At 40.2% G+C, this 18,724-nt stretch overlaps 1 protein-coding gene across 1 annotated transcript in view; it reads right to left on the bottom strand.

Annotated features, from left to right (window-relative positions):
• dnm2a (dynamin 2a) overlaps positions 1–18,724 on the bottom strand; it is a 36,439-nt gene that overhangs the window by 4,030 nt on the left and 13,685 nt on the right. The window contains 19 exon segments of the mRNA XM_043234964.1: positions 13–61; positions 64–206; positions 208–243; positions 1,098–1,321; positions 1,413–1,577; positions 2,231–2,342; positions 2,427–2,536; positions 4,528–4,638; positions 8,191–8,202; positions 9,445–9,493; positions 10,756–10,826; positions 10,934–11,020; positions 14,198–14,336; positions 16,380–16,447; positions 16,620–16,755; positions 16,845–16,987; positions 17,137–17,297; positions 18,099–18,197; positions 18,502–18,705. Coding sequence (XP_043090899.1) covers positions 13–61; positions 64–206; positions 208–243; positions 1,098–1,321; positions 1,413–1,577; positions 2,231–2,342; positions 2,427–2,536; positions 4,528–4,638; positions 8,191–8,202; positions 9,445–9,493; positions 10,756–10,826; positions 10,934–11,020; positions 14,198–14,336; positions 16,380–16,447; positions 16,620–16,755; positions 16,845–16,987; positions 17,137–17,297; positions 18,099–18,197; positions 18,502–18,705 — 2,119 coding nt within the window.

The following is an 18,724-nucleotide window of genomic DNA, read 5'->3' as shown; positions in this document are numbered from 1 at the left end:
TTAGTGTCTTACCTGGGGATGCCTGGAGGGACGCGGGCGGGACGGGAGAGGATCTGAGGGGCGCACTGAAAGGGTCCTGGCTGCTGTTGCTGTAGGCATTAATGGGCTGGCCTGGGCGAGAGGGAATGGGTGGGGCTGCAAAAGGGGTGGGGTTAAGAGAGGGCGGGCCTGGTGTTGGACCTCGCACTGCTGGAGGCCTGCTGGGGCGGGGCCGATGTAGGCGGTCTGCGCTGGGGGGTGGGGCTACAAAGGACAGGAAAAGAAGAAATGCAATATTGAAACGGCCAAAAAAAAGTTTAGTAGGTACACTACATTTATCGCCTGTAATACTCATGGTGGAGTTCTCCGGGTAAACATTATGAAATTACAGCAGTTGGGGTACCCACGTTTGGGGCCTTGGCTTCTTAAGAGCGCTTGTTTGCGAAAATAAGAGATTGTCCCAAGTCTGATATGTGCCAAAGATCAGTGCATTTGTTGCAGACTACACTGCAATGTAAAAAATGACTGTGAATTAAACGGTAAAAGACTGTAAAAAATGCTACAGAAAACCCTGTTAATTTACAGTAGTACACCGTATTTTACAGTAGTATACAATTTTTGGAAGTGAAAAAGAATGTACATTTTAAATTGGATAACCATATACTCACAATCCCAGAATTCTTCTTAGAAAGACAATAGTAATGTGTATATTTACATTACATCAGTTTGAAATAGTGGTATTTTAATGTAAATTGTGAAAACTTAAATGTTGCTTCTATTTTTTAAATTAAATTCTGGCAACCTCAGCTGCTGGGTTTTTACTGTAAATTTTAGAATTTTAGAGCTCACGTGACTCACTTCAACACTCGGGCAAAAACAGGAAATGCAGTGGTTGGGGACGAGTTTAGTAAAAGTGTCTGTAATATATATATATATATATATATATATATATATATACACACACCCTGACCAGTCAAATTATGCTACTGAGTATTGGGACAGGCCACAGTATTCCAAAAAAGAAAATCTGATTGAATTAGAAGTAATCTATGCTGTATATAAGCAAGTAATTCTAAACACAGAAAGAAATGTAATTCTTTCCCAGATAATTTTCTAACCTAGTCTCTGGAATCCAGGTATCGTTGACGGGCGGAGGCACAGGAGTGGACACAGTGCTGGTGCTGATGTCACCGATGATGTTGAGGGCCTCTTTTATGGCGTGGTACATACGCAGCATCTCATCTCTGCGCTGGGCCTGGTCAGCGGACTCCTCCATCAGACTGTTCTGATCTCCTGAGGAGTACAGGTACGCCAACAGCTCCGAGTGGATGAAGTCTTTAGCCTGGGGACAGAAAGACGGCCGGACGGGAAAGAAAGGTTTATGAAGAGGTGAGGATGTTTGCGGCTTGAAAAACGAGTGGTTGAGTACTTACGCTGTTGATCATGAGGTGCATGATAGTCTTGGGCATGAGGTCTCTGATGGTCTTGTTGACGATACCAATGTAAGAGTCCACCAGGTTACGGATGGTCTCCACCTGCCTCTCCAGCTGAGGGTCCATGGAGAAGGTGTCGGCGGGAGCAGCCTCTTCTGACTCCACCTACACACACACACACACACAAACATGTTTTTTTTGTGTCATTTCATAGGCATAATGGTTTTTTAACCATTGTAACTATTTACTAGATACTAGAAAACAGGAGTGATATGTATCCAAGTAAAGGCTGTGTAAAATGTTGCTAAGAAGCTGATGTATTTTGAGGGTTTTTAACATGTTGCAGTGTGTGTTTCACAAATTGCTTAGTAATAACATAGTAATAACACAGTAATAATGTAAAAGACAAATCTTCAAAAAACTTCATAATTCCAGGTACCAACAAACCTGGAATTGATCATATATTTTCAACTGCCTAACCCCAAGTATTTATGATAATAATAGCAATGTTTGCCTTAGACACTACTACGATTAATTTCATAACATATAATTACCATTTTCCATCAGTAATGTTTTTGAAATATATATTTTTATTCAGCAAGGATGGATTCAATTGAATATAAAATGTAAGGAACTAAAATACATGCAAACTTATATATACACAGTGTTTTTAGTGTATTTTTTTGCAATAAACAGCGACTAAGTGACTTGTAGTAGTTAGCGTAATATGTCAAAAATAAATCCTTATATAAAATACTCTCAATATAGAAATGCAGAGTGTTTTAGATTGCACACGTGTTCAAACCAGACATTAGTACCTGATCTTTCTCAGGATAAACTCCTGCTCGGAGAAAAGAGGCTTTCCAGCTGTCCATGTCCTCCTGCGAATCACAGGCCAGCTCGATCTGACGCAAGTCCTTATAGACGTTCCTGCGAGCGAGATCGAACACATGAAGCGGCTCAACGCCAAACCAAAATACACAAACACAGTGCTGAGTTGCAGTCCGCACTGACCTTTGCTCAGTGTTGAAGATCGCAAAAATATGCTTAGTTGACATGAAGCCTTTCTCTACATCTCTGAGCTTTAGGTTGTCCAGAGGAAGCATGTATTTCTTCTCTTTTTCCTATTAGAGCGAGATGAGAGAGGGAGAGTTAGGGCAACCTTAAAAACCACTTCACGACATTTCAAAAGCAGCAGCGATACTAAATACGATATATAACAATGGATGTATAGAAAAAGTCTACGTGAAGGCTTGAAGACATATGGGTTCGGAAATGATGACCGCATTTTCATTTTGAAGTGAACTATCCCTTTAAAGAAGGACCACCAGGTTGCCAAGCCAGAGAGGGGGATGTGAGAAACCGAGAGAAAAGAAAAAGAATAGGAGGAGTCTGGATGAGGACTTATGCTGCCAACTCGTTCTGTTGAGTTGAGAAGCAGCATCTGGAAACGTTTATGTCTGCACAGCTACGGCCCCAACAGTTACATCACTCAGAGGAACACTTCCCTGCCCCCAACACACACACACACACACACACACACACACACACTCATACATACACACACACAACTACCCCCCAGTAACCCAGTACGATTTCCTGCAAATTCCAAAGTCGGATCCCGGCTGGAACATTTCAGTGCGCTTGCCACGTCACTTTGCCTCCCCTTTCGTCCCTTTTCTACTTTCGTCCCGCTCCTCGCCTCTCTTTTCTCCGTTTACCGCTTTCTCTTTACTCCGAAAACCACTGCTAAAAAAACGTTTCTCGGCGTTATTCATAAAACAATGGTAAAGAGCGAAAACGGCGCATGGTCCAGAATGCAAAAACAGAACCATGATGGTAAAAGGTCCGTATTCCTCCTAAAGAAACTGCAGAGGCCTGGAATATCCATTTGCCACGCAGCAGCAGACATGTGAGTATACTGAACAAATACGTTTGAGAAGAATTCTTAATGTAAACATTATCAACAAGTAATGAATCTGGATATTCAGTAACGTTATTTCAACCGATGTTTTTAGATTCATTACATATTTAATAGTGGCTTTTTTTTTTTTTTTTGCATATGCGATCCAGCTTTAATAGCTTGATTCTTTGTGTGCCTTCGTTGCTCAATGCAAAAAGCTATTTAGAAGTAAAAATATAACCATACGATATTAAAATTTCACCCTAAAATCAAAAGAGGTTATACTTATCAGACGTTAACCCATTTCATCGCAGCATTATTTGAATTACATTTGATTGCCCTTAAACGATCGTTAACGTAGCATGTCCGAATTTTTTCTTCCGGACTTTTTAATAATATTGTTGTAATTCTTTGTAACTTTCTAATTTATCCGCAATGGTTTTTAATAGACTTTATTTTAATAATTTATTGCACTTTTTTTAAGCAAATTTAAAATTAAAATATCAACACTGTACATTTTGACTGTACTGAGAAGTGTGTTAACTAAACTTCCTGCTGAATCCAAACATCAATGGCTATACAACAACCTAAATAGTTCGTGCTACTTTATTTTAAATGAGCAGCGTGTTGAGCACGTTCTCGACGGGTTAAGTAAGACCGTGGCTTTATCAGTGTGTCTGTCTGAACTGTTTACTCTCCTCTTCAGTCGTGTGAGGTCCTCGGGGCAGTGACCTGCGGTCCAGCCGCCCTCTTGCCTCCCCCCCGCCTGCCCAGTGTTCAGACTACCTGTTCATCATGCTGCAGCTGAACAGTAGTCCGCACATTGGTTAGGCTGGGCAGGGACACACACACCCGTGGCTCGAGCAAAAGGACTCTACCATTCGCTGCCGGACAGGAGGGGAGTTTTACATTTGTACAATCTCTCTTGGGGCATGAAGCGAGACGTTTACATTGAAGCTGCCTCGGATAAAAGCGTCTGCCAAATGCATTAAAGCACACATTCATGAATTTATGTGCTCCCTGGGAATGAAACCCGAGGCCTTGATGTTGCTCGCACTACACTCTACCAGTCAAGCCACAGGAACTCTGGAAAACAGCTAACGTTTGCACTAATTTCAAACACACATGGAGTTCAAGCTTGAGCGGCACTAGTTTTAAGGGGGGGCAGGGGGGTTGGCTGTAAAGGCGAAATGAAGAACAGATGAATCTCACCTCCTCGTCCTTGTACCAGGATAGTGATTCGGCCGTCAGGACGAACCAGTACTCTTTGGAGCCGCCCTTCATAATGCTGATGTTGAGGGTTAGCCAGCCTTTGCGGATCACCTGTGGGACAAAGGGCGGAAGGGGGGAACGGAGGGTGTAGGGCATGCCACAAGAGTGGGGAAACATTTATGAGATACATACAGTCTTTGTGCTGGCAAGCTTGTGTCCTATGCTAAACAAACCTGAAAACCATGTTGTGCAAACCTGTGCTTACCTGCTTTGGAAACATTCTGTGTAAGTTTGGTTGCCTTTTATCGTGTTTAATGTGATTAAGTAAATAACTGCTTTGTACGTTACGGCAGTGGTTCTTAACTGGTTTCTAACATTTTTAAGCAAATGGTGGTCCTTTTTTACATTTTCACTGAAATTTTGCATGCAGAGTGGTCCATTGTTTTTCTATTTTTCAAGCCAAAAAGGTCCATTGTTTGTAAGTTTCATTGCAAATCCTTAACGGAAATTCACCATGGTTTTATTATAGTAAAAGTGTATTAACCATTGCATTGATCACTAATTGTATAACAGTATACTAGAAATACAACGGTTAAACTATGGTTAGTGTAGCAAAACCATGGCTTTTATATGTTGTTATTATGGTTTTTAATTGTAGTTTCATAGGGGATAAACCAAGGCATAACCCAAAAATGCTATTCAATGTTTTGTCAGAATTTCCAATTGCGCAATTATGCAAAAATTTGCAGAACTATAGAAAATGTGAGCCCATCAACATGCATAAATAATAACCTACAAATAAATGTAAGAAAAGTGATGACTGTAACTCCATGAAGAACAACATAAAAGCATATGTTTCAGTATTATCATGCTTGCAAGACTTCCACTATATTTTCACTTTTTTATTCTCGGTTAGCTTTAGGTTACGAAACACCAGTTGGGAACCACTAGACTACAGTATCTGCTCTGCATGGAGTCAGAACATAAGGCAGCAATTAAAGCTTAGTCACAAATAAATGCTCTAGAAACTCTGAAAATACACTAACAAAACCACTGGGAAGTGTCTTGAAGTCTTGAAATAGAGCAACAATAAAAGAACAAAGGAACAATTTTGTTGTGCTTGTGGTTTTTTCCCCCCCCCATCTACAGGAGTTCTTTCTAAAGCGCAGGGCAAAGTGATGGCAGATGCCATCCAGACCCATTGGCCTGTCACAGGAACAGGGGTCAGAGGTCGGCAGAGGTATGTTAGGGTCATTAGTGAGTAAAATCAAGCCTACAAGCTGGTAAACGAAGGAGAACGTCGTTAGTGGTGTTAAATGGAGAAAGAAAACCTATTGAACAGGAAGGAATTGTGAGAGAAAATACAGGTAAGTGGGTTGTTAGAACAGAAGCTACAGGAGCTGGAGAAATAAAGGGTTAGTCAAGAAAACGGGAGGGAAAGGGCTTCCAGATTTCAGTGGTAGAGGAATCTCAGTGTTCATTTTTGAGAATTGAAAAGGCATCCGTAACTCGAGGATTGTGGAACGCTGCTTTGTAAAGTCAACGTGAACCTTACTTGCATTATTAATGCGCATTCCAGCTCCGTTCTGGTACTACATCTCACGTCGTAATACCACACGGCATCAATGACGCTGAGCTTTTTCCATTAAGGAAAGAAATACCTCACCAAAATGTGCTGCAAGCATTTCTACGGTGCTATCCCTTTTCTCCCTTTCCGTTTTGCTTTGTTCTCCGTAAAAACGGAGCGAAACTGAGAGGAGGGGGTTAGAGTTAGAGAACCGACAGAAACAACGCAGACATAGAGGTACGGCAGGCTATATAGATTGTTTGCCTTGGTGGGGAAATGCCATCAACCTTCTTAAGAAACCTGATAAACATCTCTGAGAGGAGAAAGGGACACAAGAGACTGATGAGAAGAAAACACACCAGGACAGTACGGCTCAGGCGTCTCGTGCTAGGGTTTGCTGTAGCGACCCGAGCAAACGACCACAAAAACGCTCTCGAATATCTTTTCATTAGACAGAAACCCAGCAAATATCTGTGGTGAGAGCCTGGCTCGGTCTCTGTATTCTCTAACACGGATCCAATTTCCCTTCGCCGCCCACAACTTAAAGAAATAAGAGCATGACCCTATTTTCCGTAGTGTTTGGATTTCACCGTTCTTCCACGTTGCACATTCTGACTGCCGTCTCTAAATTGCACCAATTAATCCTAATATTATATACATTCCATATGCATAATTATCAACAAGTTAATCAAAGAGTTGGCAAAATGCGATCAGAAATTTCATTAAACAGAAATCTGTTGATAGAAGCGACGATTCTGAATTAAAGATGAGATGATTAGATCATTACCTGTGAGAGGCGACTGTTAATTACCCCAACAGAAATCCCCAAATTAACTTTGCCCCAGAAAGGATTTCTCTAAGGTTGAGCAGTTAATTTATTAAATTAGAGTCAATTGATTAGCAAAAGGAACCCGATACTGCCACATTCTGGCCGTTAATGGCACACCAAGAGGAAAAGCAAAAACAAATAATATTAATGAAAATTCAGCTAAATACCAACTAACTGTTATGGTAGGGCTGGGCGATATTTTGATCATTTAGTTTTGTGATTTAGTTTCAATTAAATTCAAATAAAATTTTCACCCAATTCATTTAATGGACTTAAAACTACAATTCAATGATTTACAAAAAGAAATGCTAATTTTACAATTATTAAAACAAATAAAATGTAATTTGTACAAATTCTTAAATTAGCTACTCTTCATTTAGTGAAAAACAGTGAACATTTAAAAAAATACGATTATTGGTTTACTTTTTTAAATACAGTTAAAAATGCTTAAACATTGAGTCATATAGCCCAGTCCTGCCTCAGACGTTTTGTTAGTATAAAGAAATAATCATATTTTAGTGGACAAAATTATTATGATTAGCTCTTCATGGAAAATGCATAAGAAAAAAAAAAAATCTAAAATGTATTTAAAATGCACACCACATACACGTAAAGAAAACCCAAACACACTCTATATGTTATGCTGGATTTGAGTTTTGCTCTCTATTATGATTGGATATTTTCTTAACCCCACCCACCCACCATATCCCCACGGTGATGTAGAGGCTCTACAAGGCAAACTCTGCTCACCCAGCCTGAGCCGCCAGGACTCGCATCCAGCAGCAGGACAACCGAGGCCTCCATTTGACTCCAAAAAAAAAAAAAAAAAGTTCTTTCATGCAAAAACTGATGTATGAAATTAATGGTGCACTGTGACATTTTTTTCAAAGTGATGGTTAGTAATGCTCTCTCTGATTAATTACTGTAATTACCAAATGTTAGGTGATGCCACTAATTACAGTGGGCCTTTTTTATGGTGGATTTGTCGTGTAACCTAGCTTTGATTAAAATTCGTATCCCTGCTTCCACCATTTCGGTTTTTCCACCAGACTATACCTTATCGGCTTCGCCTTCTCTCAGGCCACCTAGCTGCAGAGCGAAAGAAAAACCGTGAGCTTTATATGTCTTGCCGGCAAGTTTAGACTCAAGACATCCCACCCGCACCGGTAATTATGAGTTAGTTGACCTGTTACGGCCTCAGTTCTCCTGACTGGATGAGCGCTGGTGACCTCTAACTGGGAGCGGCTTGTAGCTTGTTCGTACTTACCAGTATTTCACCCTGCAGTGATAAGAAGGGACGAGGGGGGGGGGCCGGGGCAAGTTTTGGGGAGAGGAAATAAAACAGAGACACGAAAAACAAGCAAAGCAAGAAAGGGAAGACAGTGCAGGAGGATGGTTAAGAAAGACACGTTTTTCAAAGGTTTGAAGGGGACAAAGGGTGTGATGGAGTGAGTCAAAGAACAGAACGGTCACAGTGAGGGAAAAAAAAAAAAGAAAGTTGGAAGCAGACCGAGAGAGAGAGAGAAAGAGAGAGAGAGAGAGACAGAGAGAGGGAGAGAGAGCAACAGAACAAAGTTACATGCAATTAGATTAACTGACAGTACCACAAATCAGAATTATCTACAAGGTTGTGTCATTGTCACGGCTGGATCCATGCACATTGTGAATTAAACTTCCATCAGAAAAAAGGAAGTTTGCATTAAATTAGGGCAAGACTGAAACAAAAAAAAACAAAAAAAAAAACAATGCATTGATTACTCATTTTGTCATGCGTCAGTGTTACTAGCAGCTAGTACCGCTGTGATGCTAGTGAAAGCAGAGTTTCTCAAAAGAGGGAGGAAATGAAAGGGAATGCCCCTGTCTAATAACAAAAGCGTATTTTCGAGTTGCTTATGTCATTTCCACTGAAACCTTCATACACGATAAGCCTATTTCATGCTCTTCTTTTTCTAACTGGGTTCGAAAAATACTCTTTAGCGGCGAGCAACGTTCGTTCAAATGAAACGGTCCGCGTGAACACTAACACGGTGTCCTAACCAGGCGTGAAGAGACAGAATTCTGTAGAACATAGAGCTGTTCGGTCATGACGTCAGTTAAGTCATCCGTGTAGCAGAACAAAAATTATTATTAATTATCCAAATCTTGAAAATTATCGTTAATCCAGGATTAGCACCGCAAGCGAAACAACTTTTTATATGTAGTTATAAAGAATAGTCTTGGTGGGGATGCAAAATACGTTTTGTGGTTGATAAAGGCAAAAGCTTTTTATTGCTCATCCCATTATATCATACCTGGTAAGGACACTGTGCAAAAGGGTGTAGTTGGTAACATTTATAAGTGATAGAGACCTTGAGGAAACACACTGTTCAGTTTTAATTATGGGGTAGATTAAAATGACAGGGGGGTCTAAGGCGTCCCTCAGGGTTCGATGTTAGGCCTTTTCGCTTTTAATTTCAGTAGTGGGGGTGTGATGGTGTGTCAGCTTGGATTGAAGAGCATGTGAAAGCAGAGTAAAGTGTACCTGGTTGGGAATGGCCCTCTTCTTGTTGACGATATTCCTTTGCTGGGCGCTACAGGTGGGGAAGACAGACAGGAAACACTGATCATGCACTGATTTCACGCCATCGTCTGTATTGTTAGAATAGCACAACAGCAAAATGATGATTTGTGTGAGCCTCCTTGAAACTCTGGTTGGGAGTAGTCCTGCTTTGAGACAGGAAGGAGGAATGGGGCAGGAGGAAACAAAATAGGTGGTCTGAGTAACTTCTATCTAAGATGACTGGGTGATTAAGGGGGCGCTAGCGCACCTGTTGTTGCCGTACCCTGGTATGGTACCGTCATCCATCCGTCTGAAGTCAAGACTGAAAGTGACGGCATGAGAACCGTTAAAAGAGGTGCCCTGATGAACTCACGGCATGCGCATAGGGACACACGCAGGGCGAGCAGGGGCAGACAGGCTTGATGCTGTAGGCGACTTTGTCTCAACTCTTAAATGCTCTACAGCAACCAACCGAGCATGCATATATTTCACATGCAGCAAGTCTTTAGTCGTACACTGAGAGATCAAAGACATGCACTAATCATTTTAGTGCATTTACTTTTTGTCTAATGCATCAGCCATAATGCACAGGCATAGGGACCTGATCTGATCTTTTTAGTCCACTACACTGACAGGAGACACAGCCCAAACGTGACTTCCAGAGATTCTTTAACAGGATTTAAACATCTTGAAAGCACCTACGATATCCATACACAACTGTTGATGCCCCAAGAACATTGCAGAGATGATAAAAAAGGATTGGGATGTCAGAAATGTTTTTTATTGCAAATGGCAAAGCGGGATTTGTAATGTTTAACTACAATTTAAAATAGCTTTTTTATTTTTATATATTTAATACATTATGTATTTATTCATTTGATTCAAATCATCACTCCAGCCGTTAATGTCACACGATCCTTCAGAAATAATTGTAATATGCTGATTTGCCACTTTATTAAGTTTTATTATTAAGTTTTTGCTGCCTAGTATTTTTTGATGCATGTTTTCAATGGCAAAAAAATCTTGATTATTATAGTCACTTCTGAGCCAAAAATAAATACATTTGAACCAAGCAAAATAAAAAATAAAATGTTTGATCCAAACCTGACCGTAATTGTGAACCTTTTGATGGCTGCATGCCATTTCATTTTTAAATGAGTCAGAATGAACTGCACTGCAGACCAGTTTTGCAGAGAGTCAAAAGTCTACATACACAAGAAGCTAAGGTTAGGGGGTCAAGCTTTAGGGTGAGAAATTAAACCCAGAATGTGCTGCGTTGGACGCTACACGTACTTTGCAAATCCAATGAAGTCCTCGTGGTTGGTGTTAATGTATGACAGCTCAACGTCAATCAGCAAAAGGACCTGGTTAAAAAAAAAAAAAAAAAAAAAACACACAACAGAAGTGCATATTAACTTTATGAAAAAAACCCCAAAAAAACAAAGTGGTCAAAGCAGATCTTCTCTCCCACCTGGTCCTTGGTCTTGCCTTCTCTCTCTCTGACGTAAGTAGTGACAATCCTCTCGGTCTCTTCTCGCAGTCTGGGGTAAGAGCCTAGCTGTGGGGGAAAAACACCAGACAGATGCAGGCTACAGCATGTACACTTAGCCACACACACACACACACACACACACGTGTGAACACGCATACGCACTCGATGTGAAAGCGATAGAAGCTAACCACGATCAGACCTTTTCACATGGGTCGATGTGAGGACTAGCTTTCGCTAAGCCACCATGCACATGCACAAGAGGAACTAATGCAATAGAGAGCAGGCATGCGCGCGCACACAGATATGAGTATTTTAGCAAGATTTGCAGGTAAGACAGCATTCACTCCCAGCCGAGAATGGATGGTGACTCAATAAATGAAATAAAGTGCAGTAAACCAAATTTAATGGATGGTAGGGTTGGGAATCGAGAACAGCCAAATAATTATGATATTTTGATCAGTTAAATGTTATTAAAAAAGACGCTATGTTTAAATAATACCTTTAGACTCTTCTGAAAACTCGTCGTGAATTAACAACAAACTTAGAACTTATGCAAAGTCATTATTTTTGGACCTATCGGATGTCAAATAAGCCAAGAACTGCGTTTCAATAGCATCACTACAATATCAATACAATAATTAACAGCTGTATCTAACAGTTAATCTTTTTTTGTTTTGATAATTTGGTAGTTGAAGAGACCAAATAACACCCAATGGACAATAAATCAGTTTAGGTGTTTATACACTGAACACCTCAGTAAATGGTCAGACATTTTCTTAAATAAAATACAATGTTTTATAATAAACATTATGTAAACTCTGTTTAGTATTTTAATTTGTAAAAATTAATTTATTTGCAAGAATTTTTTTTTTTTTGTAATTTGGTAACCCAATAATTTGGTGCTTGCTTAAATGTACTAAAAAGTACTTTTTAATATTTTGTTTGGTTTGGGAAAGATTCGATTTAGAGCAAAAAATGGGTAAACTCTATTTATTAAAACAAATCTGAAGTGACGATAATTTCGTGTGAAATGCAGGAAATATTTGCTTTATTTTGAGACTATATTCCCACCAATACTCCTCTAAAACTGAGAGTGAAACAGTGCTTTAAGGAAGGAAAGAATTGGGAAAATAAAAAAAAAAAGAGGGTGGCATTCGAGAGGGAGAACAGAATCGAGTATTGAACCGCAGTACCACCTATGACCACAAGGTGGCAGGTCACGGTTTTTTGTTGCTAGGACAACAGCAGCAGCCTTTTGTGTCTGGGAAAGGAGGCAAAACGTGTTTCTGTACGTCTTTTGCTTCTACAGTCAATAGTTCAGGCTCACTGATGCTCTACTCAAGCAACAAAGGATGAAAGGATGAAAGGAGGAGACGGGCCACTGACAAACACCGAGGCTCTAAAGCCGACTCAGCTCGGAAAAACCCAATTTTTCCAAACAATTTGGATAGTTTTTATGGGATTGGCACGGGGTATGAAAATGCAAGACTCATTATGAGACAGAACTTCGGACGAGTCACACGGACACATTCCAGACACACACTGTGGGTGTGGCGGAGAGGGGGCGTGGCTGATTGATAAAGGTGGAAAGCTGGGTGGAGGGCAGCGCGTGGAAATGGGAGGATCGGGGGAGTTTTTCTGACTCCGCCTTTTCTCCTCGAGACGCTCCTGGTTACCTTGTTGGCACTTTTCCTGACGAGGGTGGTGAGTTCGGACACCACCAGGTCCACGCATTTCAGGCTCGGCTCTTTCAGTTTGCGGATCTGTTTTTTCACTATAGTCTCAAAGGCCAGATCAGGGGTGAACAACCCCGTTCTGAGGGGTCAGGGTGATGCCGGGGGGCCGGGGAGAAGTGTTGAGGTGTTAAAAAAGGCAGAAGAAGAGAAAGAAGGGGAAGAATAAAAAAAGAGAGGAAACTTTTAGTCGATTAATCATTGCTTCTCTATGAACAGATACAAACTAGGTCCAAAAGGGGGAGCCGCAGGTTTTCACATCCATGAATTATGTTTTTTTTTTTTTTTTTTTGCACCGCAATAACAAGTCTGCGATATTTGCATTTTTACACACCAAATGTATTCACACCAAGTTTAACGCAAGTACACAGTATAAATATTTTTACATTCATTAAATATGATCAAAAAAATCATTGTAATATGGATATGTATAATAGAGAGATTGAATTGCTGCACTTTTTTCCGGTATCTGCCTTAAGTTAGGCTTGGAAAAAAAGCGACAACTATGCAGACGCAAAAATAGATCTCCCAAATGACTCTTGAATATTAAAGAGACCTCCAAACCAAGCATTTGTTCATTTAAATTGGCGAAAGTACTCTTATTCAAGTAATTATATTACATATACATATGTATATTCTACTTCAAAGGTTAAACACATTTAATAAATAAATCAATCACTTATATATATATATATATATATAGTATTATATACATAAATATATATATATATATATATATATATATATATATATATATATATATATATATATATATATATATATATATATATATATATATATATATATATATATACATATATATACATATATATATATATATATATATATATATATATATATATATATATATATATAAAAACCATAATACATTTCCATTCAAATGCAAATATAGTTAAGTATCTGAAAACATTACATTCAGTTTTTATCTACTTTAAAAAGTACTTTCTTTTAGGAGTATGCTACAGTCATGCATACTTCTTTTTTTAAGATTAAAAATGCAATCGCTTACTGTCTCAAATTAACAAAAAGTACGTGACAGTGCCATTGCGAGATCAATTCCTAACTCGAGGACCTTTCCCGATCCCGCCCCCTTCATCTCTCTCCCACTTCACTTCCTGCCAGCTCTAATCTGTCCCGTCATGCTAAATACAGACATGGTGTGAACTGGCCTCGAAAAGCCCTTAAATTTAAATTTGAACCCGACGGCTACAGAAGTGCTCAGGATGTTGCAGGACCCCTGGCTCGTCCCTTTTAGACCACAGATGACCAGAGAGTGACATTCTCCGCTCATCTCCTTATCACAAGACCGTCACAACACCCCAACACACGACAGCAGAGCCAGCGCACACGGCACCCGAGGGTGGGGTCGAGGGGTCACACCGCCACGCAAACACGCTCAACCTCCGACTCCCGCTCTGTTTGTCTCAGGTGTAGTGTGACCCCCTCACAAGAAGCCACCCCCTGTGGCCAGGCTGGGGTACTGCAGTACCTTGTTGGTGCACTGCCTGACTGTGTTGATGAGCTCTTGAATAACCAGATCGATACATTTCAGACAGGGCTCTTTCAGCTTAATGATCTGCTTTTTCACGATGGCTTCAAACGCCAGATCTGGAGTGAACAGCCCAGTTCTGAGAACGCACAGGACAGACAAAGACAGCAGGACGTAAGAGGACAGAGACGAACAGTGAGGAGAAATGAGAAAAAAAAAAAAACTCAAAGACACATATTTGTGACAACGACATCAAAACAGAAGTGAAACCGTGTGAAATTAGGATACTTGGAGGTGAATTGGGGGGAAAGAAGAGGATAAAGTTTAGCTCACAAAGACTAAAAAAAAAAAAAAAAAAGTTCTAAATAATAAACACAGATGAGCTTGTCTCGCTGTGGGGAAAAAGAAGTCCATTAAACATTTTAGAGACAAGGTTTCTCAAAATCACTTTAGGCCATGCCCTCATAGCAGTTTTCGCGGTCGCAGACGATTACTTAAGTGTCTCACAAGAGACAAATCTCAGCTTTAGCGGTGCTTGTTTCGGTTGTAGACACATACTAACATCTGGGACAAAACCAAGAGCAGAAGATCGTCGAGTTGGACATGACAGAGTCCACATTTTCCAAACTACGTTCTCATGGTCACGTTTCAAGATCATATTTTCAAGGTCTTGGTCCTTGAGTCAGAGTTTAAGGTCTCTTTTTTTCTCTCCTGTTCCTTGATTCTGATTTAAAGATCACATTTTCATTGTCTTGACCCTCGAGTCTGAGTTCTTCTTGGTTTTGGTCCTTGAGTCTTAGTCCTCAAATCGGTTTTTAAGACCATATTTTCATGCTTTTGGTCCCATTGACCGTTTACGCCTGTCAGTTCATGTGTTTTCTCTGATCGGATAGCTATCCAACTGTGAAAAGATCAGGGGTAAACGCACTCTAAAACTCTTTTGAGATTGATTTTAATCGGATCACTCAAACCAGTTCAGAAGGTCACCTGGGACTAAAATGCAGAGCATATCTGTTGATTTCGTTGACATGAGCTCTGGTAACTTTTGAAATCAGATTTAAGCATTCAATGGCCCCATAGTTTAACAAAACACATTGATCAGAGAAAACACATGGAGTGGCCAGGTGTAAACACACCCACAGAAACCAAGTTCAAGAACAAATTTCCACAGTTTTGGTCCCGTCATGGAGCATGTGGACTCTGTTTGTCTTGGACTATTTTTCAGCCTCAATCTACACTAGAACTTTTTAACACTAGAAAGTTTTTAGCACAATCTTGTAGTATGGGCATTTATGACGTTATGACACCATGAACAACAATGTGCTGCAAATAACGAGAAAACAACGAGAAAACAAAATTGAACGATATTAACAATATTTAAATATTTTTTGAAATATGAGCACAAACAATTGGAGGTGCACCAATATACCTTCTGCATTTTGTTATTATATTCTGTGCATCTCTAGTTATACAGTATAGTGCCTCAGAATGTGGAAAAAAAAATAATAAAATAAGTGTTTATATTTTCCATAATGAGATATTTTTATTTTCCAGAATGTAAGTCTTACATAAGTTTTTTTTTTTCCATTTGACCTATATTGCAACACGTCTTATATAACGCACTTACCATCAAACAAGAAAAACATGGATTTGAATTTGTGTCAAATGTAGATGCGCTCAGGTTTATTTATAAAGCAAATTTCCCTATGCACTAGTCATTTCAGTTTCACTTTAAATACATTTACTTAGGTTTGTATTTAATAGCAAATGTTGTTTAGCATGAATGTCACCACAGTATAGGGCACTAATGTATTTTTTTTAATTACATAATTTCTGAATGTGGCTTATTCGCCGGAAAATAAGCTATTGTGAAAACGGTGGTGACATGCAGAAAATACTTTAAAAAAGCCACTATTATTGATATATACATCTGAAACGCGCAGTATGTACGTAATTTTAATTATGTTTAAAATAAAACAAATGTGCTGTGAAAGCATGGCCTTACTATAACACACGAGATAGAGAGAGAGAGAGAGAAAGAGAGAGAGAGAGAAAGTTTGTGACTTGAGTGAAAAAGTGAGATAGTCTGTGAAAAGAGGACATAAGAAGTGCTGTGGTTTCATGCCACCATATGGCCTGCAGGGTTGACACACGCTCTTGCCGTCAACGGGACACCACTTGCCTGACACCATGGACGTTCTTAATGGCATGACTGATCTCTCGCCGGAGCTCCTTCTCATCGAACACAATCTGAAAGAGAAAGAGAGACTTCACTGCACCTGTCTGGCATATTCCCGGGTTTCCCGGTAACTTGTCGGGACGTGTTATCCAAAGATCAAAGTAGTATTTCCAGACATTCAGACCAACCTTATCAGCTCGAAAACAGACAAAACTAAGCGTTCTGTTGAAACGAAGCATTTACCTTGACCAGCTCGAAGGGGAAGCGCTCGTGGAAAATTCGGTTAATCCTAGCACCTCCGGACAGCTCGGCCGTGTCCACCTGGTCTCCGGACCCCTCGATGCACTTCTCGAAGTCCACACCAAACTGCTGGACCATCCTGAAAGAGGCGGTCGGAATGTCTTAACGTCTGCCCTACGGTTTACAGCCCAAGAGTTGCTTGAGTTAAATACGCCAGGAAACACTCACTGTAGCAAGGCCTTGGTTTTTCGCGTAGGGTCATCCGGGCGGAAGTTCTTGTATTCTTCCACCTCTTTTTCAAGAGAGAGAAGCTGAGACTGGAGTTTGCTGCGCAGGCCGGGTAGCGTGTCCCGGATGTGGTTGGTCAATTGCTAAAAATAAAAGGAAGAAGAAGTGATATACGGAGAGGCACAAAACCGATGACGCCGACTAAACGAAGTGATTTTCAGGTGTACGCAAAATGTTCAGTTATTTATGCAAATCCGTCACCGAGGTATAAGCGGGAGTGATCTGTTCCTACCTGGTTGAGGGCCTTCTGCAAGTGTGGTGTTCCCATTCGTTCAGCCATGTGTCTGTAACTGGGGTGGGACAAGAAGAACTTCCTTTCTGCTGCCAGTGCAGCACGAATGTCCTTCCTGCCATCTATGTCTTTCTGACTTCGGTTCACTACGCCAATGTAACCTGAGACAGGGAAAGCGGCAATAAACGCCGGGCTGGACAAATTTGACAATGTATAGCTTGCTATGATAGAATTGTGTCACACTGAATTTTGCAATATCGTTTATACTGCGCTAGTATCGCTGGGCTTAATGTTATTTACATGTGAGAATAACAAACAGCGAGGCATGTAAAAATATAGGACAGGACATGTCCAAAACAAGTCAGGACAAGAAAGAACAAACTGTCAAATGCTATAGCGTAAGTCAAAACAAATATATTAGAAGCATTTCCTTCTCCTTTTTTGAACGGCACATCCTGTAGAGCGGTCTGGTATCTATGCATCTGCATTCCGCATAGATAATTGATAGGACGTATATGTATAGTCGAGGTATGCGTTTATGTATTTAATGTATGTTATCATTGATCCTGAGCTTTATCATTGATCATTGTTATTATATTATATTAGCTGAATTTCAAAATATGTCAGATGCACTGCTGTTCAATGGAAAGAAATGAATACTTTTGTTCAGCAAGGATGCATTAAATTGACCAGAAGCAACAGTTATAAAGATTTCTTTTTCATATTAATGATATTCTAACGATGTTTTTAACTTTCTATTCATCAAAGATACGATTTCTGAAGGATCATGTCAGACTGAAGACTGAAGGAATGACTGCTAAAAACTCAGCTTTGTATCCTAGGTACTGCATTTATGATCCTTGGTCAGCATTATTTTTTTTTTTTATATGACATGAAATAATGCTAAATTGCCCATAAATTACACTGCTGCAATGTGACAGTGTTTAGTACACGCTGCTCACCTCTACGCAGTGGTAAGAGTTTATTTTCCAGGATATCCCGGGCGTCTGTACCCTCGTCCATTAGATCCAGTTTAGTAATCACACCGATGGTACGCAAACCTGTCGAAACAAACAAAAGCATTGCATGCATTAACAACATCATCAGGGTTTGTTCAATCCACAGAGCTCCAACTCTGTTGACCAATGAATTACCATAAAATGTATTATCACTGGACCAGAATTCAAGTCAGGTTGATTCGGTAATGAATCATTAAGGGCATTTGTGATTCAATGAAAACAGCTCAAAAGAACAATTGGCTAATGAATTTGACATCACTGTGGTTTGCTATCCTTGATGTTTTCCAGGTTTTCCCTGATTATGTGAACTTTTGTTATTTTATACGAGCCTCCCGGCAATCCTCACCTTGAGGGTCCACTTCCTTAGCCACTTTGAGAGCGTCGGAGTTGGCCAAGTCGGTGTTGGCCGGAGTGACGGCGAGGATCAGGCAGCTTTCCCTAGTGATGAACTGCATAATCATGTCTCGAATCTGGTGCTCGATGTCTACCGGCTGGTCGCCCACGGCAACCTTAGTCATTCCCGGCAAATCGATGAGAGTCAGATTCAACACTGTTGAACAGGGAAAGAG

The sequence above is a fragment of the Puntigrus tetrazona genome, chromosome 3, assembly GCF_018831695.1.
Source record: "Puntigrus tetrazona isolate hp1 chromosome 3, ASM1883169v1, whole genome shotgun sequence".
Lineage (NCBI taxonomy): Eukaryota > Metazoa > Chordata > Actinopteri > Cypriniformes > Cyprinidae > Puntigrus > Puntigrus tetrazona.
Note: the sequence above shows the minus strand (reverse complement) of the source record. Positions and strands in the feature narration are given on the sequence as shown.